General features: G+C 43.7%; 1 protein-coding gene across 1 annotated transcript in view; it reads left to right on the top strand.

The window, feature by feature from the left end:
* Window positions 1-355: 355 nt before the first annotated feature.
* LOC126987934 (mitochondrial basic amino acids transporter-like) overlaps window positions 356-26,637 on the top strand; it is a 32,918-nt gene continuing 6,636 nt past the window's right edge. The window contains exons 1-2 of the mRNA XM_050845575.1: window positions 356-763; window positions 18,870-18,913. Of these exons, the coding sequence (XP_050701532.1) occupies window positions 730-763; window positions 18,870-18,913 (78 nt within the window). The 5' untranslated portion in view covers window positions 356-729. The remainder of the gene's footprint in view (window positions 764-18,869; window positions 18,914-26,637) is intronic.

The following is a 26,637-nucleotide window of genomic DNA, read 5'->3' on the forward strand; positions in this document are numbered from 1 at the left end:
AGGAAGTAGAGAGGCGTGGTGTGTAGTGCAGAGGGAAGGAAGGAGGGAAGGAGGAGAAAAATAAAGAGAGGAGGAGAGAGAGAGGAGAAGAGAAGGAACCAAGAGAGAGAGAGAGAGGGAGGGAGAAGGAGGATGGTACCGTGTGTAATAATGAGGGGAGAAAGGAGGAGAGAAGGAGAAGAAAAGGAGGGAGGAGAGAGGGAAGGGCGTCGTGAGTAGCGTAGCGGGGAAGGGGAGGCAATGGTATAGACTATAGAGGGAGGAAGGGGGGTGTTATGTTGAAGATACAGGGGCGGGCGGAGACGAGGAGGTGGGGCAACGGGGAGGCGAACTATTAAGGCGGGGCAGCATACAGGTGGAGTGCATCTCGCCGGTGTCTGTCGGGGTCAGTCCAACATTGGCAGGGAGAGGAGCAGGCCACGGGCAATACTCCTCCTCATTCCGTGTTGACAGGGCCTCTGCTGCTGGGGATTCGATTCCACGCCACGCAATATCGAATCCGCCTCTCTGCTGCTTGATTTCCTTCCTGGTAGTCAGAAGCAGGGTGACACGCATTACAGAGGTTTCCCTGATACTGAAGCAAAAGTTAAAAAGGACTCAGAATTATCGCTACACGGAACACCAGAGTTAGGCCCACAACGGCTACCAAATTCTCGCCAACTTCAAGCGCGAAGATTTTGTTATTTACCGAAGTGCTCACAACAGTTACCACACAACGAAGTCAACGAGATGGCGCTAGAATTCATCGCAGGTTGCCTCGGGGGTGAGTACAGAGAGTGATTTTGACTGTTGTTGTTGTCTGTTGTGTTGTGGATGTTTGTTTTTGTTTTCTCTGTATAGTAGTGGTGTTTGTGTGTGTGTGTGTGTGTGTGTTATATCTGCTTTAGTGTGGATAATATTGGTGAGGGTAGACTTATTACATTTGGTTCGTATACTGACCCAGAAAGAAAATTGAAGAAACGCAATGGATATCAGACTTAATTTCATATATCCCTTTATCTACCTACCTATCTATCTATCTATCTATATCTCTCTCTCCCAAGTGTCAACATCAGTTCGGGCGTTCCTCAGGGGTCAGTTTTGGGTCCGCTGCTGTTTCCTACCACACAGAATAGAAAGCCTGATTACCTTCACTAAAACAGGTGGCCAATTGGAGGGGAACATGCGCAGGTGGTAATATTTGGGTTAATCCAGTGATATCTTACCTGCCTCCTCTCTCTTGGGGGAAATTGACCTGTGACGAAACCCAGCGGATGGCAGTGGACGTCAAGGATACAAGCAGATTTAACCTTGCTTTTTTTTCTATCCAGTGTTATGAAACTTTCGCAACCCAGCACTGGAGCACTCAATGATGCGCGTGTAGTCTTGCGAGGCACCCAACACGACCCCTCACACACAGACACACACACACAAAAAAAATAAAAAAAAAATAAATAAAAATAAAAAAAAAAAAAAAATAAAATATAAGATAAATAAATAAATAAATAACATATACACATTTTTTAAGGCGTGGTTAGGTTGGTCTTCTATAACTTTTACGACTGAGTTTGTAATATGTCGACTTAACGTTGTGAAAATTCTACACTTCTGACTAAATCCATCCCAAAACTGCAATTAGCAAGACAAACTAGCCATGTAACTGTTAATAGATCCTAATACGACGTTTAAAGAATCTGGCCAAACACACACACACACACACACACACACGTTCTCCCCTCTCTCCACACACACAAACGTTCCCTCTCCATACATACATCCCCCCCCCCCCCCACACACACACACACGAAGTCATATATACATAATCAACCTGCTCATAGGGAATCCAAGAAATTATAGAAAAAAAATCTTCGTTATAAATCATTCACGACATGACATTGGTTCAGTTCGATGGGGGGATCATTTATCGCCTCCTGCAGCGACACGATCAATACTGTATGTTGCGTGTGGTTCATTTCTTTACATGTTTCCTTCATTTTATCTCATGTCATGTCAAAGATTTCTGCCATCACACAATTTGCTGTGCTAAGTCCCAATCCTTAAGCTTCTAAAAAAAAAAAAAAAAAAAAAAAAAGTTGTTAGGGCTCGTCATTTATTAGAGAGAGAGAGAGAGAGGGAAGGAAGGAGGGAAGAATAAGGAGAAAAACAGAGGGAGGAGGAAAGATAGAGGAGAGAGGGGACCAAAAGAGAGAGAGAGAGGGAGGGAGAAGAGGATGGTGCCGTTAGTTAAATTCAGATTCAACAAAGCCATTGGCAATAATTGATTTACTGATAAGAGTATGGATGAGTGGAACAGGCCTGGCAGTCATGTTGTGGGTGCCAATACCATAGATACATTCAAGAAGTGGTTGATTAAATGCATGGACAGTGAGGTAAGTGGGTTAGATTTCCAGGAGCTCTTGCAGACCCCTTATGTTTGTAGGAAATAGGTCGCAGGTGTTTTCGTGAAATAATTAAAGCGATAACACGTCACTTAATCACCATGGTAACCACACCTGCGCGCCGCTAAGTGTTAATGATACAGTTGATTTAATGCCTTCAGACCACTTGTGTATGGATGATGAGAAGCTGCAGGGAGACGAGGGTGAGTGTGTGTGTGTGTGTGGCTGGCTGGGTAGGTGTGTGTGGGTGTGTAAGGGAAGGTACCGTGGATCACCTGTGGACTTAATGAGGCATGACGTAAGGTAGCACACAGGTATTCCGGCTCATGGGGCGGCTGAGGGGAGGCGATGGGATGACACGTCTTGAGGCACGCAGGCAACGGTGATGGACAACGGTGGCGCAGTTAGTGTCTCTGTTACATGTTCCTTCCTATGATGACAATGGCGATTTTCCGTTCCGTCCTGTTAATGGGAATGTTACTCTCCGTTCCTTCCTATGATGACAAGGGCGATTCTCTGTTCTGTCCTGTTAATGGGAATGTTACTCTCCGTTGCCTCCTGTTGATATGAATGTTAAGGCGATTCTCTGTTCCGTCCTGTTAATGGGAATGTCACTCTGTTGCCTCCTGTTGATATGAATGTTAAGGCGATTCTCTGTTCCGTCCTGTTAATGGGAATGTCACTCTGTTGCCTCCTGTTGATATGAATGTTACTCTCCTCTTTCCTATTAATGACTCTTACGTTTTTCTTTGTTTTTTTTCTTAATAATGTGAGTCTAAGGTTTTGTTATACTATGAAGGTTAAGGTGTTGATGTAAGGATGACACGAAGAGGTTAAACGATGTATTATCACGCTTTGAACCCTACAAGCAATGGTGATTAATGATGTAGTTTCTCCACTACATGTTTTTACCTGCAATTATAATGATGACGTAGTATACAGGTGTGGCAATGATGTTAATGTAATGAGGATGGAAGCGATGTGATGTCATGATGATGTGATGATGACGTAAGATGTTCCTGCCTGCAATAATAACAATGACTGATACGCAGGTGGATGTTGATGTAACGATGATGTAATGTGATGACTGATGTTAATGTCACGAACTGATGCACACAACGATAGTTAAGGATAATGATGCAAGTATATTCTGTCAGATGCTCTTAACCACAATAGTAATGATGATCAGGTAAAATTGACTTAATTACCTCATGGCATAACACGACACAAACACAACACATGACAGCAGTACCACATGGCAACACTATACAACACATGACTACTATCACACGACATAACACTTCACAACACATAACATCACAGTACCACCACATATCATAACACTATCGCATAACATGGGTGCGTGTGGAGTGTGTGAGGTCCCAGACGTACCCAAAGATCTGCTAATGAGTCAAGCTATTCATGATGGTATGGACTGAAGATATCGAGTCCAGCACGTGAATCAGACCTTGGGTGAATAACATAACGCAGAACAGTGTCAAATCGGCGCGAACCAAGTAGGACATCAGATACGATCTTCAGCGATTGCATAAATATATCGATAAATGACACGATGACTTATATATTAATGTTGATTAGATCTATGGCTTCCCTTCCTTTGTTACCCTCACGCCATAATTATACTGTTTGGGGTGAAGGGAAATGATGGCACCTTTTTGTTTATGGTAAAGAGAGAGAGAGAGAGAGAGAGAGAGAGAGAGAGAGAGAGAGAGAGAGAGAGAGAGAGAGAGAGAGAGAGAGAGAGAGAGAGAGAGAGAGAGAGAGAGAGAGAGAGAGATATATGTATTCAATTGCAATATGTAAGATGTAAAAATAAATAAAGAAAAAAAAAGGAAAAAGAAACGAGACGAGACAAAAGCTTATAACAAAAAAATCGAAAATGAAAATCAGACAGAAAAAAAAAAAAAACGAAACAAGGAAATTAGAAAGGAAACCAAAGATGAGACAAAACCAAACAAGGAACACAGACTCAGAAAACAAAAGAGAGAGAGCGAGAGAGAACAACAGAAACACACACACACACCGACCCCTGCCCCCTCACCCCCCCCTCACCCCCCTCACCTCACACAAACCAGAAAACAAAAGAGAAAACAAGAGCACAGACAGACCCCCAACCTCCCCCTCAGCACCCACCCCCTCCCCCACCTTCGCCCCCCACTCTCAGCCAGCCAATCAGCGCGCCCCGACTCGCCGCACCCACCTCACGCCCCTTTCCCGGCCTTGCTCAGTGGTCACTCCGGCGGGACACGTGAAGCCGCCGTGGCCTCCTCGTGGGGTCCTGCGGCGCCTCTGCTGGGCCTTCGTGGCTCAGCAGGTGAAGGCCCGCCCGTCTATGCCTCCCTCCACCTCCATCTCTCTTCCTCTGCTTCCCTCTCCCTTCCTCTACTTCCATCTCCCTCCCTCTCCCTTCCTCTCCCTCCCTCTCACTCATGCCGGTAGAAAGGAGAGAAAAAGGAGAAAGGAGGTGGAAAGGAGAAAGCCAAACAAGATCACGCACTTAGAAAACAAAAAGAAACAACGAAAGAACAGTACACAGACCTCCATGCTCTCCCTCCCTCTCACAGCTTTTGTCCCTCTCCCTCCTTCCCCCAACACCTGCGAGGGAGGGTTAAGCTTGTAGGGCGCTCTTAGGGGTATGTTGCCTCCTCCTGATCCTCCCGAGTCCGCCAACTGGATAAAACAAGTCGTGGCCGGTCCTTGCTAACTTACTTGTTCTGTTTTTCTCTTCGTTTTTGACAGGGAAATTTGTTACGCTGCCTCTTATCACACACAAAGCGGTTAAGGACTGAGCTGTCTGTGCTCCATTTTTTTCTTAATTCAGCTAAACGATGCAAGTCAAATGCTTCCTATGTATGGTTTTGGTGAGATGTTTCCTTGTTCTGGCTTCCTTATTTTTATTATTGTTCATCAGGCAATACCCAGGAACAAAACATCAAGCAATAACCAGAAACAAAACATCAAGCAATAAACAGGAACAAAACATCAAGCAATAACCAGGAACAAAACATCAGGCAATAACCAGGAACAAAACATCAAGCAATAACCAGGAACAAAACATCAAGCAATAACCAGGAACAAAACATCAGGCAATAACCAGGAACAAAACATCAGGCAATAACCAGGAACAAAACATCAGGCAATAACCAGGAACAAAACATCAGGCAATAACCAGGGACAAAACATCAGGCAATAACCAGGAACAAAACATCAAGCAATAACCAGGAACAAAACATCAAGCAATAACCAGGAACAAAACATCAGGCAATAACCAGGAACAAAACATCAAGCAATAACCAGGGACAAAACATCAAGCAATAACCAGGAACAAAACATCAGGCAATAACCAGGAACAAAACATCAGGCAATAACCAGGAACAAAACATCAGGCAATAACCAGGAACAAAACATCAAGCAATAACCAGGGACAAAACATCAGGCAATAACCAGGAACAAAACATCAAGCAATAACCAGGGACAAAACATCAAGCAATAACCAGGAACAAAACATCAGGCAATAACCAGGGACAAAACATCAGGCAATAACCAGGAACAAAACATCAAGCAATAACCAGGGACAAAACATCAAGCAATAACCAGGAACAAAACATCAGGCAATAACCAGGGACAAAACATCAGGCAATAACCAGGAACAAAACATCAGGCAATAACCAGGGACAAAACATCAAGCAATAACCAGGAACAAAACATCAGGCAATACAGATTCGATATTCCTTTGATTCACGACTTCGTTCTCTTACATAATATCCAGGTGTTGCATTATCTGGTTCTTTGCCCTTTTGCACAGACTAATACTGCCGTTCTCTCTTATCACCTCTTATTCCTCTCACTCCTTCTATCTCCCACATTTTCATCATCCCATTCTCCCTTTCTACTTCCTTCCGGTGTTACAGAATCTTAAACACCAACAAACATCACGGATAAACGCTTGGATTGTTTTTCGTCTCTCTCTCCTTAAGCTTAAACACTTTCCTCTTCCTCCTCTTACATGCGTTACAAAATCCTTTACTCTAGTTACCGTCTTAAGGAAATGTGCCACGATAAACAAACATCACCAAGAAGAGCTTCGATTGTTTTCATCTCTCTCCTAGGATCAAACACCTTTCCGCTGCTTCCTTCCTTCCTCGTGTACTTCTCTTTCTTCTCTTTCTCTTTCATGCGTTACATAATCCTTTACTCCTGCCTTCAGAAGTGCAACCAAAACACAAAGATCACAGAGAAGGGCTTCGATTGTTTTCCTCTCTCTTACTTCTTGGGTTCAAACACTCTTCCTGCTTCTGGTGATTCTTGTTACCAGGAGGCGGCGGCTGCTTGGCTTACGGAAAGTTACCAGGACCCGTTCTCGGCCCGCTTCGTCTATCCCTGAAACCTTGCCACCTGCCTTTTTTCTGCTCTTACTTGGCGGTTATATTAGTTAGACTACCTAACGAGTATACCTGACTGGTGGAGCTTCTGGTAACTCCTCGCACGTGTAATACTAAGGAAAATATTTTGTCTCTGTTGTTGAAAGTGCGTGTTGTTCTTGGAAAACTGGAAGACGTGTGTGTGTGTGTGTGTGTGTGTGTGTGTGTGTGTGTGTGTGTGTGGTGGGGGGAGGGGGGGTTGGATGATGTCATATTATTTTCTTGTTTTCTTTGTCTCCTTCCCCTTCTCTCTCTCTTCTCTATCTCTCTACCTCTGTCCTTCTGTAGTCTCCTTATATCCTTGTGTATCTGTCTCTTTCTCTCTGTCTGTCTCTCTGTCTCCTTTCTCCTGTTCTTTCCTTCCTCGTCTCATCTCTTTCAAATTATTCCATTCCTTTGATTCTGCTACCTCATGTTCTGTATCTTTTATTTCTCTCACATATTTCTAATAATCCAACTTCTCTTCCCCTACACCTCTTCGTCACCTATTTTCTTCTTACCTTCTTTTCCTTCAACATCTTCCTGCTTATTTTTCTTCCCCTCCTCTTCCTCCCTACCATTCCCCATACTCTTCTCCCAACATCATATCCCATTTCTTCCAGTAGTCTTCCTCTTTCCATAGCTTCCTACTTCCTAACCTTTCTCTACCACCTCTTCCTGATTCCTACTCTTCCCCATCATCATCTCCCCACATCATGTCCCATTTCTTCCAATGATCTACCTTCACTATGCTCGGGTTCATAGCGAGGAACTTCGAGTGTAAAACGCCAGACGTGATGCTACCTTGTATAATTCCATGGTAAGACCGCACCTCGAGTATGCAGTACAGTTCTGGTCTCCTAATTACAGAGAAGACATTGATTTACTGGAAAGGATTCAACGACGCGCCACGAAAATGATTCCAACCTTAAGGGCTCACCCGTACGAGGAACGACTCAAGCGACTCAATCTCTTTACATTGGAGAAAAGACGCCTACGAGGGGATATGATTCAAGTCTTCAAGTACCTGAAAAAAATCAATAACGTCGACTACTCCAAATTCTTTGAACTGCAAACCAACTCAAGAACTAGAAATAACGGTTTACCCATTCAGTCGAGTCGATGTAACACAGACATTGGAAGGAGTTTCTTTTCAAACCGAGTCATCCGCCACTGGAACAATCTTCTCTCAGTAGTAAATGCGAATACCATCAACTCCTTCAAATATAGAAGCGACCGTCATTTCGCTGCGTCGGGAGTAAACTGAATATCGAGGTGCTTTCATTTGCTCCTCAATATCGAGGTGCTTTCATTTTCTCCCCAGTCCCCAAGGAGCTGTCGAGCAGATTAAATCACCAACGCGGGCAACCTCGTAATGAGCCAATAGGCTTTCTGTTGCCTGCATTTCCATGTTTCCATGTTTCCCCTCCCTCATCGTCGCAGCTTCCCCTTCTGAGCTCCTCTTATCTCTTAATCACCCTCGTCTGGCCCCGCCCTCGCCCCTGGACACCCCACACCTGCACTACGCCTGCCCCATACCTGCCCTTTCACTCCTTATGGCGCTCAGATCACGGCCGGCAGGGGTGTGTGTGTGTGTGTGTGTGTGTGTGTGTGTGTGTGTGTGTGTGTGTGTGTGTGTGTGTGTGTGTGTGTGTGTGTTTGCGCGTGTGTGTGTGTGTGCGGGCCTCTTGTTGAGAAAAGCAAAGCTGTCCCCCCTCCTTCTCTCATAAAGCTTGTTGTATATAGGAAGGGTGTTTGTGTTTGTTTATCTTCTTGTTTACTTGTATGTGGAATTATATTTTTCGTTTCCTTTGCTTTAGTTATCCTTTTTTCTAATGGTTTTGGACTCTTCGAAGCTTTCCTTTCCTCTTTAATCTTTTAAGAACGGCATTTAGCTATTTTTCCTTCCTTTGCTGGAGAGAGAAAAGCATAAAGATATTCTCCTACCTACCAGCTATTCTTCCCATCACCTCCATTCCTCCCATCACCACCTCTCCACATCACCTGCCTTCCCTCTCCTCACCTGCCCCAACAACACCATCCCTTTCCGCCTCCCTTCCCCGCCCCTCCCGTGTTCTCCTTCAGCATCCTCCCCTCCCATACATCTCCTCCATCCAGCATCCTACCATTCCCCTCCAGCCTTCCTTTGGGCATCACTACCTAGTCTCGTGATGGTCTCGTGCACGCTGGAGTCACGTGCGTGGGGGGGGGGGGGGGTGAAACAGGTGGTTGGACATTTTCCTTCGGGCGGTGGGGGGATAAGTGGAGAGGGAGGGAGGAGAAGCAAGAAAGAGGTGGAGTAATATATATGAGGGAGGTGGAAGAGGGTGACCCAGACAAGCCGAGGGGTTTAAAATGAATAATGAGGACAGGGAGAAGAAGTGGAGTAGTAAATATCAGGGAGAAGGTGGCGGAGGATGTTATGTAAGGTGGTGGAGGAAGAGGAAGAGGCGGGAAGCAGGGGGGAGGGGGGGGGGAGAGGAGACTAGAATGTAAGGTAGGAGTCGGTCATGTTGGGGTAATGGGAGGATGGGGGAGATTGCTGATGCTGTATGTTCGGGGCAGACTGGTTTGGGGGGACTGAGGGAGGATGCTGGGGGAGTTAATGAAGGGAGTTCTGTAGTGGAGTTCGTTGAGGAAGAGGGGAGGTAATGTGGAGTGGAGACTGTGGAAGGAGTAAATGAGGATGAGAGGGAGATAGGGAGACAGAGACCGGGGACTGGAAATGGCAGACATGATGATTGGGAGGGCGAGAAGATAAGTGGAAGGAGACGAAAAGTAGGAGAAGAAATGGAGTAGATGGAAAGGAAAGGGATATAGCTGGGAGGTGTTAGAAGTAATAAGGAAGGAAAGGGGAGTAAGAAGAAATGGTGGAATGGGGATAGAGGGGAACTTGTTAAAAGGGATGGGGGCTAATCATGGAGGTAATAGGGCTAATGATATAAAATGGTAGGTAAAGGTGGGCATGAAGTGAGAAGGGAAAGAAGGGGGTATATAAAATGTTTAACAGGGGAGGAATGGGACGAAATGAGGGGAGGGTATGAAGGTATTTGTGTGTGATAGTAAAAGAAAAGGTAGAGCAGGAAATGGAGGAGAAAATGGACGAAGAGAAAGGGGAAGAACAGAAGACATAGAGGAAGAGAAGGGAAGGAGGCGTGGAAAAGTAAGGTGAGAGAGAAAGAAAACAGTAAATAGGATGTTAGGGAAATGAGGAAGAGAGCTGAGGAACAATCACAGGAATCGGAAATTATGATGAGTGGTTTAAAAGAAGGAGGAGGACAAGAAAGGAAGGAAAACCAGAGAATAATCACGATGCTCATAACAAGATAAAAATGAATGATTCGGAGGACTGTAAAAGGGGAGGTGTTGTTGAAATACATGAAAAAGATGTGGAATTACTTAGAATGATGAGAAATGGTAAAGGCGTCGTTGATATAGCGGGAATCGATGAATGTTGTAGAATAATGGAAATACCAGGAAACAAAAAGGGCACTTGGGAACGACGAGTGATTTAGCCAACTTGAAAATTATGGTATATATTATAGTGTGATGGGAAATGATAGGGAAATACTTTTGAATGACAGGAATGATGGAGAATACCGAGAAACAAAAATAATTACAAAACAGGAGACTGATTATACTCTGGCTCATCTGAACGTGCGGTTGTGGGCTGGGTCAAGTTAAAGGTTCCTAAAGATACGGGGCATACTTTAGCGTCATGGGGAAAGATGAGGAACACTTAAGGATGATATAAAAGGACGAGAAATACCGGGAAACAATTGATTAGTTGCTTCGAAGGCCTGGAAGTGATGGTATAAATTTAAAGGTGACGGGGAATACTAAGGGGGGATGGGGAAAAACGGGGAGCGTTGGGGAAAGGTTCGGTGGGCGCTCTGGGGCGTGAGAGGAGGACGTGTCTCGCATCCCCAAGGAGAGGAATTTTCCCAGGTTGAAAGGAGGGGGAGGAGAGGGGGCGTGGCTGTGTGTGTGTGTGTGTGTGTGTGTGTGTGTGTCGATGCCCTGTCCTCCTTTCCTCCTCTCTCTCTCTCTGCCCTTCTTTCCTCCACTCTTTCATTCATATCTCCCATCATTCACCTTTCTCTTTCCTCTTTCTACATCTTTCTCTTGCTTTCTTCCCTCAGTACCTTCTATATGCTTAATTATCCATCTCTTTCCCACCTTCTCTTCCTGTTTCTCTTATTTCTTATTTCCTCTCTTTGTTTTCCTAATGTTTGTTCCTCATTTTATCTCCTCTTCCCAACCCATCCTTCCTCATCTCCCTTTCATCTCTTCCACGTAGCCAAACATCCTATTTATTGTTTTCTTTTTCTCTCACCTTATATACTTTCACTCGCCTCCCTCCCTTCTCTTCCTCTAGTTCTTCCGTTCTTTACTTTCTCTTCCATTTTTTCCTCCATTTCCTGCTCTACCATTTCTTTTGTTATCATACACGAATACCTCCACACCACACCTTCCCTTCATTTCGTCCCTTCCCTCCCTCCCTCCCCTCCTTCCTCCCCCCTTCTCGGCCTTTAGATAACCTCGAGGGCTTCTCCTTGTGAGCACGGAAGTCTCAGGAGCATCCCACGTGTCTGACACTTGATAGGAACGAGAGAAAAACACAGACACACGCTACAGCCTCGCCTCCTCACACACACACACACACACACACACACACACACACACACAATACAATCTTCTCTCCTCTCCCTTCCCCTTCCTTACCACCTACCACCCTCTGTTACTCCTCCTCTATTGCTTAAGGGCAGGAAGACTAGTACTGATGGGGAAAGGGGAGGAAGATGGGGAGGATGGGGCGGGGAGAGAGAGGGAAAGGCGAGGTTAAGGTTTCTACAGAGCGATGGGCCAACATTTTTTTTTAGTTATGGTCAGTGAAGGACATGACGAAAGGTATAGTAGAAGTAGTAGTAGTAGTAGTAGTAGTAGTAGTGATGGGTAGGGTTCGAACACTGGTCTGATGATAGTCTTTGCGCCAGGGTTGACCATAGTGATCTTTGTAGAGGTAGAAGAGAAGGGCGGGGCGGTGAACCTGTTTCAAGCGCCGCGTTCGTTCGTTCGTTCGTTCACTTGATGTTTCCAAGCCGCGGATAGGCGATGAGGAGGATGAGGAGACAGTGAAGAACGAAAGAAGGCAGGAGGAGAAAGATGAGGAAGAGGAAAAGTTGAAAAAATGAAAGAGAAAAAAAAAGTGGGGATGTTCATAATGATTAGTAAAGAGAAAACTGAAAAAGCATAATGGAAACTTAGTCGAAATGCTATACCAACAGTGACGACAGAGGAAACAAAGAACACACTGATACCGACGAAGGAAAAGGAACATAACATCCAATACAAAGGAGGAAGTAGACTGAAAAAGCATAATGGAAACTTAGTCGAATGAAATGCTATACAAAGGCGACAGAGGAAACACAGAAAAACACTGATACCGACGAAGGAAAAGGAACATAACATCCAATACAAAGGAGGAAGTAAAAGGAACACAAAACAAATGAATATTGATGAGGAAAAAGGAAAAAGGAAAAAGGAAAGGAAATTCAAGGAAGGAGGTAAAATGGGACACACAAACAAACATGAGGAAAAGCGGTCACAAAACCCAATACAAAGAAATAGAAGGTAAAAAAAACAGAAGAAGAACGGGAAGAGAAACACAAAAATTAAGACAAAAAAAAAATAACGAAACACAACACACAGCAGTAATAACAACGACGAGGCTGCTCATCAGTGGAGGCGGAACAGGGGAAGTGGAGCCATGTGGAGAGTATAGGAAAGGGAGGTCGCGATGGACTTAGAAAAAAGGGCGTTAACAAGGCTAGCCAGTCCATACCTACCCCGCCAGAAACCTTCGACGCGCCAGCCCTTCCAAAGCCTTAACGAGCGCCCCTGTACCCGTAGATCCACTGTACCCTAGTGTCCTCTGTATCCTTGCATCCACTGTACCTTTGCGTCCTCTGTACCCTCTCTTCCATCTCCTGTAAACACTTTCTCATGCCGTATAACTTCCGGGGTACAGCAATTAGAGTGCTTATTTAGGGTTCAAATCGCGGCCTACAGTCGGCAATTAGCTCATCCATTTCTTCATCCTCCATTTTCGGGCTGGTCGATAAATGGGGAAATCTGGGGAAGGTAAACTGTGGTAACCCGGATGTCACGCTGGCCCTGGGTCCCGGGGTAATGGGTTCCCTCCTTCCCTAACACCACAGACTCAAGGGCTAATGCGATGGAGATGAGCACCGAGGCCACGCGCAGCTATAGCGTATGCAGCCAAAAACATTACCTTAATTTACCTAGTTTTCTATTGTTCTGTCTATTTTTTTGTTTCTATATGTTTTTCTATCTATTTTATTTATTTTTCAGTTTATTTTTGTATTTCTATTTTTCTATTCTATTTTGTATTTTGTATTTTTTTCTATTTTTCTATTCTATTTTGTATTTTGTATTTTTTCTATTTTTCTATTCTATTTTGTATTTTGTATTTTTTCTATTTTTCTATTCTATTTTGTATTTCTATTTCTCTATTTTCTAGCTACTTATCTATTTTTCCTTTTATTTTCGTACCTCCAACCTTCACTTTATAGCTTTTCGTACCCTTCCTTAAGTGCAGAAGCCATTAGTTTCATTCGTACCCTGGCTTCCTTCCTCGACCGCCGCCACAACCCCAGCAGACACAAGCACAAGGATAGCTAACCACAAGGACAGACGGAGACTACAAAACCCAGACGAACAACACATGGTACCTCCTGAGAGAACTTCCATTTCCTCACGACCATGGCCTCTTCTTCCTCCATGCTGTTCTTCCTTCAGTATCTTCTTTTACCATCTTTTTAGTTCATCCTTTTCCTTCTTTACTGTCTTTTTTCATCCTTTCATCTTTTCACCTTCCTCTTCTTCTTTCACCCTCGTCCCTCTTCACTCTCTTCTTCCTTCCACATCTTACTTCAACCTCTCCACACCTCTTCGTATATGGAACACCTGCTTCGTTTTATCCTGCTTTGTTTCCTTGCAAATCTTAATCCCCCCTTCTGCTTCACCCTGAACACACTACTACAACCAGTATGACACCTGCAAACCTTACTTCATTACGGCCTCTACCTGTCTATTTATCTACCTCAACCTCTACTTTACCTGCCCCTCCCCCCCTTCCGTCCACTTGGTCACTCATTTACCTGCGTCCTATCTAATCTACGGCCTCCGATTCTGAAGCTGCCGAGGGTCGCTTAGGCCATCGCTCTGATCACGTGTTGAGATGAATGAAAAGATAATCTGGTTGGTCACTTTAAAAGCCTCGATCCCGCTTATCTCACCTCAGCACCTCACCTCATGCGCCACCGAGTCCAAGGCTTGATCGTGACGTGAGTGTGACATGACAGGGCTTTTGTTTTTGTTGTGGGATTTTGTTTATCTCTGTTTGTTATGCCTTTTAGTTGTTTCCACTAGTATGTAAAAAAACGATGTAAAAAAAATAGATGTAAAAAAAACTTATATAAAAAAACTCGATGTAAAAAAGGCGATGTAAATAAACTTGATGTAAAAAAAAAAAAAAAACATGACAGGTTGCAGAGGTTATGTAGTTGCACACACACATACACATATACAAAAAAAAAAAATAAATAAATAAAAATAAAATTAGGATGATTTTAGAACCCTTTCCCATTTATCTTAACGGCATACTCCTGCTGGTGTTTTTTTTTTCATAGGTTCAGTGTTGCAAGATTTTTTCCCTTATATTTTTTTTGTGGGGGTTCAGTCTCTCTAGTTTGTTTCTCCTCCCGTAAAAAAAAAGATCAGAGCGGAATGGTTTGTGATCACAGCAAACATTTAATTAATTCTCTCGTAAATTGATCTATTAGTGGCCAACCGTGACCATATGGGAATAATTATCGTGGCCAAATTACTCTCTCTCTCTCTCTCTCTCTCTCTCTCTCTCTCTCTCTCTCTCTCTCTCTCTCTCTCTCTCTCTCTCTCTCTCTCTCTCTCTCTCTCTCTCTCTCTCTCTCTCTCTCTCTCTCTCACACACACACACACACACTCTCTCTCCCTCTCCCTTTCTCTTCATTCCCATAGTACTTTCACATCTTTTTTCCCATCTCTTCTCCTTTCTCATTCCTTTATTTTTCTTCCTTTCTCCCTCACTTTCTACCGTGCCAGTATTTCATTACCTACCTTATGAAACATCACTAGCTCTTCATATATCTTTTCTACAAACGTTCAACAATCATGGAAACGCTTTCAAAATCCCTACCTTTATACCTGACCCCTGCCTTACTACTACTACTACTACTACTACTACTACTACTACTGGACGAGGTCTATGATACGGGGCCCCACACTAGCAAAGGTCAAACATTACCACACTCACGCCCGTCCCAGCACAAGGGCAACACGCGAGCATGTACCGGCCTTGCCCTCCTTAGCGCCCACCCCTCCACATGTACTCTTGGTGTTCAGGAGGTGGACGAGGAGGTGGTGGTTGTGAGGGTCAGGTGGAGGGGTTGACTGAGGGATGAGTTGGCAAGATGGATGGGTGTCTATCTATGCGGTGGTTTCTGGTGTGTTGTTGTTTTCTTCTTTTATTGTTTGGGAAGTTTTTCATTTTTATTTTCATTTTGATTGCATGGATAAGTTTTTTCATGCAAGTTATCAGAGCAAAGTTGTTTTATTTTGGTTTTGACTGCATAGATTTTGTTTTTGAGTCTTGATTGCAACATTTTTTCTTTTCTTTTTATTTCATGGATATTTTGATTTTGATTACATGGTCATTTTTTTATGTTTTGATACTTATTCTGTGGACAGTTTCCATATTTATTTTGATTTAGATTTTGAGATATATGATCAATTTCCTGGCTGTTGGTGGGATCTATACGTGAGTTAGCGGGGAGACGGCATCATATTTGTATTATATATGTGTAGAATACCAGCAGGTCTTCAAAACATTAATTTCAATTTCGTAACCGTTCCACCAAATCTAAGTAAAAAAAACAGCACAAAAACTTCCTCGGCCATCCAGCGGCCACGAGGTCACCGTCTGTACGCACGAACCAACTCTATAATTATTTATTCAGGTATGAGGCAACACCTGGGGGGGATAGGTGGGAGGGGAGGGGAGGGGTAAGGATGAGCGGCGGCGGAGAGGGGTGGGGAGGTGGGAGGTGGGAGGGGGAGATATATTAGTGACGAGAGAAAATTTAATTATCGTGTTCTCGGTAGACTTCAGGAGCTTGATATAGAAAGTGTATGTCCTTGGTATTCTGTTACTAGGATAGACAGTGGTTTGCATCACACGATACACTGATTTATGTGCCGACGAGAAAAAAATCTTTCGTATGAGCAGACCTTCCTTTCAGGAGGTTCTCGGCCTCATCATCGGCGACACCACATTACACACACACACACACACAAATATATATATATATATATAGATATATATATATATATATATATATATATATATATATATATATATATATATATATATATATATATATATATCAGCGACACACACCACCTTGCATCTCCCTCCCACCATCCCTTGCTACCCTCCACACCTCTCCCTCCACACAAACCCTTCCATTACTCCTCTCAATATTTCCTGGACAAACAACAAGAATCCTCAAGAATCTGCTTTGGTCAGGCCCCTTTCACACTTGCGGGCGAGGCCCGCGTCCGCGCTTATAACACGGACCCGCGTCAACTTGAATGATGTTTTTTATGGAACCTTTCACACGCTGCGGACGTCGCGCGCGGGCGAAATTCAACGCGGGCCCTCCTTGGGTCATCTGCGAGCCCGCGTCCGCGCATAGCAGGTACAGTGTTCACACCTGGACTTCCATTAGACGAAAGTGGCGGCCACCGGTGGCTCCGTATGAAAGCTCCCATTGGAAACGGTGCCTTACAGTGAGTGGCGTCCACTGCGGGTGGCGGTCACCAGCTACGCGAGCGAGCCACCTTGAAACCCGGTGACGCCGCCGTTCAACCGTAGTGACCTCGTGTGAAATGCGCCTTCATTTCACGCACCCACAACCTGCCCCTCCACACCCGCCCCACCACGCACCATGCTCCAGTCCTTTCCCCAATCACCTCCTCAACATCCACCTTCCTCAAACATCAGCCTCCCATTACTTTTTAACACAGTAAAGAAAACAGCTCAAGACAATAAACAAAGAAAAAACAGAACCCGATAAGCGCTGTTCCTGCAAAAGCAGACAGAAGGGTGCACATGGCTACCCGCCGACACCCTCCATGCTCCACCCTCCTCCACATCCTCCGCCCACCACACCCAGCAACCAGCCAACAATCTCTATAAAAAATACCTGTTCAGGGTAACTCCACGCGACTTGCCCGGCCAGGTAATATTTTACGTAAGAGTAGGCGCCCAAGTTAGCTTTTGGCTGTGGCTGAGGCGAGGTCTGAATACTAATGAAGGGCACAAGAGTTGGCTGAGTGTCCGGAGTGTAAGCGTTAACAGAGGTAGAGAGTGGGAGGGGAAGCGTTTGGTGGCGCTTGGTGGCGTAGGCCGTAGGGGACTTGGTGGAAGTGAAGGTGAAAGAGAGAGGGAAAAATAAGGTATAGATATAAGGCATGGAGATGAAAGAGAGATGTATATGGTATAGGAAAGGGGGGTGGAGATGAAGGAGAGATAAGAACATATGGTATAGAGATGAAGGAAAGTGGGAAAAATATGGTGGAGAGAGGGGATGGACATGAAGGAGAGAGAAAAAAATATGGTATAGAGATAAGGGGTGTAGATGAAGGGGAGATAAGAAAATATGGTATAGAGATGAAGGAAAGTGGGAAAAATATGGTGGAGAGAGGGGATGGACATGAAGGAGAGAGAAAAAAATATGGTATAGAGATAAGGGGTGGAGATGAAGGAGAGATAAGCATCGCACACTCTCTTTACATACACGTGTTAACGAGTCCCAGAAAAGTTGCTCCAAAATAATAAAATTTGCTCTACCTTGAAATGCCACACGCACCAACCACGCCTTGACAACTTACCACACGAGTACTCCGCCTCCTGCTGCCGCCTGCCTTGCCATGCCTACCTATTTGCCTGCCTGCCTCACCTTGCCCCCAGTGACACCAAATAGGGTCAGTTCAGCGCACTCCAAAACTTGATTCGTAGCTTCCATGTCCAGTAAAGCTAACAAGTAGACTGCCTTGAGCAAGCTTCTTCCTATGTAATTAGAAACTTCAATGATAAGCTGATACAATGGTTGGCAAACTGTCCTTGACGTGACCCAGTTTGGATTAATGGGCAACTTCACGAAGCAGGAATGACGAGATACTTTGCTGAGGAAAACAAGTGCGGGGAGGGGAGGGGTGGAGGGATGCGGCGCAGGAGAGGAGGGGAGGGAGGTAGAGGGATAAATGGATGTGGCGGAGGAGAAAAGAGGGAGGGAGAGAGGTAGACGCATAAGTGATGTGAGAAGGAAAAGGAACATAACATTCAATACAAAGGAGGAAGTAAACTGAAAAAGCATAATGGAAACTTGTCGAAGGAAATGCTATACCAACAGTGACGACAGAGGAAGCAAAGAAAAACACTGATACCGACGAAGGAAAAGGACCACAATATTCAATACAAAGGAGGAAGTAAAAGGAACACAAGGGAAGGGAGGTAGAGGGTGGGAGAGAGGCTATAGAGGCATAAGTGATGTGAGAGAAATATTTACTACCACATGTTCCCGCCAGACCTGAAGAACGATATATAAACTGGCCTCCATACGATGTTTTGATCCGTCTGTTGAAGGTGGCGACGCGGTAACCAAAGTCCTGCATCCTAGATATATATACATGTAGTGACTCGCAATCTGATGAGTGTGAAGACAGGCTTAGGGTCAAAGGAGCTGCCTCGTACAGGCCTACCAGCCTCTTGTAGACTCCTGCGTTCTTATGTTCTTATGTAAAAAAAAAAAGCACGCAAAAAAAGAACGCAAAAAAAGAACGCAAAAATTTTTTTTCTCTATAGGGACCGTTGAGTGTAATTATGTGTAGCTGTGTAATGTTATGTGTGTATCATTGTTCCTGACGGTCTTTCTATCCTCCGCAGGGTGTGCTGGAGTGGCCGTGGGGCATCCCTTCGACACAGTAAAGGTAAGACCATTTCTCCTCTTCTTTTTCGACTTTTTTTTTTTTACAGCAGAGGAGTCAGTTCAAGGGCATTAAAAAAGGTAACAAATGTGAAAAAAAGCCCGCTACTCACTGCTCCTATAAAGAGTTAAAGGAGTGGCCGAAAGATTGGTCAATTTCGGGAGGAGAGGTGTCCTGATACTTCCTCACCCCTTCCTTTTATTTTATCTTCTCTCCTACTTTCTCTCCTTTGTATTCCCTCGTCGTTCATTCTCTGTCCTTATAACTGTATTGTTTATCACTCCCTGTTAATGGCCCTCTCTCAGTATCTAACAATCCATTTATCTATTTATCATATAGACCCACATATAATCGGTAATCATCGAGCATCACCTAACTCCTAAATAAACAAAAGCTGAGAGACACGAGGCAAGCAATAGAGGTGCAACAAACACTACACTCACGCCAAAAAAAGATTTGTTCCGTCTAGGCTGTTGAAATTCCCGCGACGGATATTCAGAATCTACTAATTGTTACTAAAGTATTTCTCCGAGATCCTTCAACTTTAAGCAACAAGAAGGACTCCGTTAGGTTTATGTAAGCATTCATAATACCGTAATAACGCACTAGGTGTTCTTGAGAATGATAAAAATAGACTAAGCAAGTAATTCGAGTGTCTAGTTCTAAGACTTGTACAACTGCTCCCTAAAAAATATCTTGGACCATTTACATTTAAACACCTCAGCAAATATTTACCCAACAAGGCGTGCTTAACTGTTTTCTATAATTGCTTCCCTAGAACCTCTTTTTTTTCCGACAGAGTAACAGGACACAAGTTTACGTAAGCATCTATACCGAAATAACACAGACAGATGATCTTGAGTAATAAAAATTGAAGAGAAAAGGTTACACGAGTTTAAGAGCCACGTGTTGGGTAAGGGTAACTTTACAACTGGGGGCGGGGGGGGGGGGAGAGTTAAAAGAAAATAAAAGGAGCTACGACGCATTCACCGGATCACGTGGCTTGACTCTCCCTCTCTCCTTCCCGGGTCAGCGCAGTAAGGGAGGCGCTGCGTCGCACACCTCTACTTGCACTTTTTTCTCATTAAGGGGAGTGTGCGTCGCTGCGTTGTTGTTCACATGTAATTGCGTAATACTGAGCAAGGACATGATCGGGAACACAGCTATTGCGGTAACAACAACAATTAACACTTCTATTTCTGTTGTTGCTGCTGCTACTACTACTACTACTACTACTACTACTACAACTCCCTCTCCTCCTCCTCCTCCTCCTCCTCCTACTACTACTACTACTACTACTACTACTACTACTACAACTCCCCCTCCTCCTCCTCCTCCTCCTCCTAATCCTACTACTACTACTACTACTACTACTACTACTACTACTACAGCTCCCCCTCCTCCTCCTCCTCTTCCTCCTCCTACTACTTCTACTACTACTACTACTACTGCTACTACTACTACTACTACTACAGCTCCCCCTCCTCCTCCTCCTCTTCCTCCTACTACTACTACTACTACTACTACTACTACTACTACTACTATTACTACTACACTCGCATCATGTGTATGAGTTGTAATAGATTTCTCTTATGTATTTTTTTCCTTTCACATACTTTTTTACTCGTAACTGTGACGGAGTTTGTTCTATTTCTAACGTTGGTGAGTTAAGGACACAAAGATATATGCGATGCATCATTTCGTAATCGCAGCCACTTAAACGCAAAAGCTAGTGTGGTAAAAATATATATAATGTATTTTTTTTTCAGACACAAAACGTCACTTTCAAAAATTTAATCTCAAGGCGTATCTGATCTTTAAGTAGGCCTTTTTCCTGTTTTTGTTTACACACACACACACACACACACACACACACACACACACACACACACACACACACACACACACACACTACCGAAACGAAAGCGACATCACCACCACTACCGTTCCCACCATCAGTACAACAACAACAACAACAACAACAACAACAACAACAAAAGCAAAAATGCGCTAGGCCTTCTTGTTGTTATACACCTTAGTTTTCCCTCAAGTAAGTTCTTCACAAAACCCAACACATGCTTAAATAAGGCAGATGGGAAGAGAAAATAGATTGATATAATATACTTCGTTAACACAGTAGAAAGTATGCCTAAATAAGGAATCCGTTTGGTGATTAGATAACTCCACCTAAAAATGAGAAAGTTAAATTCAAGGGAAGGAAGGAAAAGTCAAGGAGTGTAGGCCTATTGTGTAACCAAATGACCTTTCAACACAAACCGCTCCAGAGTGAAAAAAAAAAAAGGTCCAGTCTTAATGTCACTTAGTAAAGCCACTTCCGCTAAAAAAGACACCTAACTATACACAGAACATACACATACCATACACATACCATACACCACCTATATACAGACCATACAAAGACCACAAACCAATCTTCTCATACCCAACAAACATACATTAGCCATACACATACCATACACATACCATACAGATCAAACACGACATTTACAAAACATATACATAATTTACAAGCACCGTACACAAACCCTATACAAGCCATGCACATACTATACACAAACAAATAATACACATATAAATAATACAACAATACACAAAAACACACCCGACACACACCAACACTAACCTAGGCAACACATTCCGCTGTTAGGCCTAGAGTTCAACAGGTGACTCTCGGCCCCACACGCTATCGGCGCCCTGCATCGTCGCCTAGGCCTACAGGTGCACGGCAGCTAATGAATGGCTCCACAAGGCCCAGGTAAAGAGAGAGAGCGAGAGACAGAGAGCTTAGCGGGCAGACTTAACCATATTTTAGCAGCGCCGTATATAAAGTGGACGCACAGAGTTGAAAAATATGAAGTAGTCTATTTATTTATTTATTTATCCTATGCACTCGCCTCGCTGAAGGTCCAAGATTTCCCGCGAGTATTAATTTGATGCGTCACATACATTTTCCTTTATTTTTAGCTTCAAAGTAAATTGTAATCGTTAGCTATTTGTTTCCGTTACCGACTTCACTGCAGCTCCTTTGTAATTTAGATTCTCCGCAGTGGCTGTTCTGATCCGCAACATTTTAATAATAGTTGTAGCAAAAATTGTCTGATCCGTCACATAGAAAGAAAAATCCGGAAAGAATGCCGTTTATTAACTCTGCTAAGCCTCTCTGCTACTCCGACACACATCTTTAATTTAACCGTACAAGATTCAATCGGCGCCGTGCAAGGATTGAAAATATTGGAGAAAAGTTTACAATATTGCCGCAATGCAGAGGACAGAGGTCGAGACACGCGCTTCAGTTTACAATCTATGTCAAATTTTCTGAAACTCCTCCCTTGAAAACGTCCAAGTAGTAGGTAACAGAAAATATAGAAAGGCTATCTTTTAATACTTGTTTTAAATATGAAGATAATTCAAGACATGATCAGGTCTTGTAAACGGAGGAAGGGAGTCTACTTTGAAATTTCATCTTAAACAGTGAAATAAAAAGACATAATTAAATATAGCAATTGCAGGGAGGTCGTCTGCTTTGGAGTTTCTTCTTATGCAGTGAAAATATATAGGATTTAAATATAGGAAATGCAGGAATGACGTCTTTTTGGATTTTTTCTCATGCATTTGAAAATATTATCAAATCTAGCAAATGTAGTAATGACGTCAGTTTAGATTGTTTTCTCGTACTGGTTAAATGTAGTAATGACGTTTGTTTAGATTGCTTTCTCGTACTGGTTAAATAAAACATACTATTAAATCTAGCACACGGACGAGGACGAGAAAAGACAGTTCAGAATGAGTAGCAAGTCTTGTGTAAGCGGCTGCGTGATGGTGGAGGGGGCGAGCGGGCATACGAGGGGCTGTTTAGGGACAGTAACCACGGCAGGAAGGACAAGGCTGCAACGCCACTGTGGTTGTGTAATTTGAGGGACGCACTGGCAGAGGGTGGTAGGTGACACGAACAGTACTTCACCTGACCTTAACCCTGCGGATTTCCCACAAGAAGACCTCACCAAGCTACAGAGATGGAACAAAAAGTGGCTGCTACAACTCAATGAAGAAAAATGTAAAGTCGTGCACCGTGGGAGGGGAAATCCAGCACACCAATACCACATGGGAAACACTCCACTATCCACCACAGAGGCAGATAAAGACCTGGGAGTGTATGTTACCAGGCTACCAGTGAAGGCGAAATACGTGACAATCGCAGAGGACGGGTTAAGAGTATCCTGATAGGTGTGGCAAACAGGTACTCCATTAATGAGAAACTCTACTTAAAGGAGAAGCCGCCCCACCAAAAGAAGTAAAAACTAAATACGGATGATTTCTGTAGCAACGTTACGTAAAAGAGTTGTGTGTTGGTATAGTTGTTGTTCTTGTTAGTGTTGTTGTTGTTGTTGTTGGTGGTGGTGGTGGTGGCATTTTACTGGTGCTGTCAAACGTGTTATTTTCAAAGTTATTAGCGTCATATTCTTTCCAGAACTTATATTTGTTTGCGGTGTTGCTTATGTTAATCTGTTGTAGTACGTTTTATTATCGCTATTTGTGATGTTTCTGCTGAAAGGAAATACTGAAAGGGCTCCAAATATTTTCAAACCTAACACCAATATATTTCCCACGACTAAACAGGCTAACACATCAATTCAGTCCTGGGAAGCATAGTTACCCGAGTAGTGTTTTTTATGATCGAGTTTTATGAGCCATTAAAATCCCACACGCTAAGTCAGTGATATTTCTGCTGGAAGGAAATACTGCAAGGGTTCCAAATATTTTCAAACCTAACACCAATATATTTCCAACGACTAAACAGGCTAACACATCAATTCAGTCCTGGGAAGCATAGTTACCCGAGTAGTGTTTTTTATGATCGAGTTTTATGAGCCATTAAATATCCCACACGTTTGCTGCTTTGTCCCTGAAAATTAATAAAATCCACAAAACCCTTTTTTTCGACAACCGTAAAAACCCAAGACTTTTTATCCCTGGCAACACTATAAGCCAGGGTCGTTATCCCCACCCGCTGGCAAGGTTGTTTGTGAGGGAATGCACATGAAAAAGTCAGAGGTCATTAATACAAGAGTAAGTACTTCTGAGTGGATGTGGCAGAGCAAACGAGTCTACTGAGTGAATGCAAAAATAGGTAAAGACAGGCGAGCAGACATCCCGACTGTCGACTTGGAGGAGGTGGATGAAAGGAATATATAGCTCGATAGTATGAGCCCGGCCACACAGAACGCTGCCTACAGATGAAGAGCGAGAGGGGAAAACATTCTTTCTAATTTTCAACCCAGTAGCAGCGGGGATCACGTTTCTTAATGGTCCCTCTAAGCGAGAAAAACGAGAAAAATCATCTCTCACATAAACCATTTCATAATATATATCAAAGCATTTGTGATCAGTATATGCATCATCTATTTTGGGGGGTTTGTATCATGGCACAAATTTGGCCCGTCGCTGGTACACGGTAATGCCACAAATTTGACCCGTCGCTGCTGCCGGTTTAAAGGAAATCAGGAAAGACTTGAACAAAATAAACCCAGTAAATAAAAAAAAAGCTGCCAATCTCATTCTCTAGTAAGCGAAACAAGGGTGATTTTTGGAGAATACGACCAGTCAATCTCACTATCTAGCAAATAAAACTTAGGAGAAACGGAAAAAAAATCAATAATGTTAGTAACTATACAGTATTTTCGGGGTCTGGGGGAAAAAGTAAGATGAGAAATTTGCCCAAAACAATGTCTAACAAAGAAAACTCGAGGAAAACTAGGAAAGAAAAAAACAGTCGCCATGTAGAGTCTCGTTAGGTAGTGAAGAAAGTCAGGAAAGTTAACAGGTATATTGCAGCAGAAAAGGCAGCAAGACCCAGGAACAGACGACCAGCAAATAAGAAATACTAACCACGAAACAATTTAGCGAACAAGAGCGGAAATTAACCGTTATGTTGCGTCAGAAAAGGTAGGAAGACCCAGGAACAGACAACCAGCAAATAAGAAATACTAACCACGAAACGATTTAGCGAACAAGAGCGGAAATTAACCGTTATGTTGCGTCAGAAAAGGTAGGAAGACCCAGGAACAGACAACCAGCAAATAAGAAATACTAACCACGAAACAATTTAGCGCACAAGAGCGGAAATTAACCGTTATATTGCGTCAGAAAAGGTAGGAAGACCCAGGAACAGACGACCAGCAAATAAGAAATACTAACCACGAAACAATTTAGCGAACAAGAGCGGAAATTAACCGTTATATTGCGTCAGAAAAGGTAGGAAGACCCAGGAACACACGACCAGCAAATAATAAATAACAAATACGTAACAAAACCGAACAAAAGCGACCATACTCGTTTACGAACACGACAAACCGAGTATCCAAGTGAGTGACAAACACGTGCGAGGAACATGAAACAAGAAGCGGCGCCATACCTGTGTCCACGCGGGGAAGCATGTGCGGTGACAACAGACGCATTACGGACCGACACACCCCTGCTTAACACACAATGGCGGGGGCGGGAAGACCACAACACCACCCCATCACGCCCACTAAGCATGCCTGGGGTGATAGAGACATGTTCATTTGTGTGTGTGTGTGTGTGTGTGTGTGTGTGTGTGTGTGTGTGTGCTTTCCTCTTCACGACATTCACACACACACACACACACATGCTTTCTCTCTCTCTCTCTCTCTCTCTCTCTCTCTCTCTCTCTCTCTCTCTCTCTCTCTCTCTCTCTCTCTCTCTCTCTCTCTCTCTCTCTCTCTCTCTCTCTCTCTCCCGGCTGAATAATTTCAACACACACACACACACACACACACACACACACACACTGCATTTTTTTTTTAGCATTCTTCATATAACAATAATCCCAGTCTAAAACCTCATAAAACAACCTCCAAAGAGTAAAAAATATAACCCACCAACTGCTCACTCTTAAATAACTTTTCCCTCGGCATAACTTTTTCTATTGTCCTATGAGCCCTGATCCCCCTCAGGGTAACGGGTATTACCCCATGCAGGAAAAAAAGACGAGAATCCTTTTATTTTAGTCGTAGCAAATTATTTTCATCCTCTTGTATAACCATTGCATTCTAGACGGCAGTAAACCTTGTCACTAGCAAAAACAACGGTCTGAGCTGTTACTTGTCTTCAATAATTTAGCCCTACAGGAGGTTTACCCTTTACCTACTGTTCGTTGACTTAAATTAAAAGAATACGAAACTAGTGCTGTTGATCTTACTGCGTGAATCCAAACCTCTGACCTTTTTTAATCTTTCAACAATCAAATAATAATAATCTTACCCCTGTGCACCCAGTAACTTTCTGGCGTTGATTCAAACCTCCCCGTAATAATCTTTCCTCTAGTGCTCCTAATTAAGGTCTCTGTACATCCGAAGGCTCTCTGGCACATCTATTTTGAACCTTATAGTTATATAAGTGGATCGAGGAGGCGCAAAAAGTGGCTCTCCTCAGGCCGTGTGGCAAACCGGCTCCCCGGTGTTGTTGATTTTCGCCGGCCCCGAGGCATGCTTCGGGGCGGGGCTTCGGACACACCACTGCCCCCGCCAATCAGCGCCAGACACCCTCACCGCCTCACCCAATAGCAGCGCACGCCCCTTAGAGCCGTATGTGGTACCGGTCTTGCAGCTGATCATGAATTTCTCTCGACTCATTGACACGAGATGGCCTGGAGGGATGGGGGGGGGGTTAATGGGGGGTTAGGCGCC

The sequence above is a fragment of the Eriocheir sinensis genome, chromosome 67 (assembly GCF_024679095.1).
Source record: "Eriocheir sinensis breed Jianghai 21 chromosome 67, ASM2467909v1, whole genome shotgun sequence".
NCBI lineage: Eukaryota > Metazoa > Arthropoda > Malacostraca > Decapoda > Varunidae > Eriocheir > Eriocheir sinensis.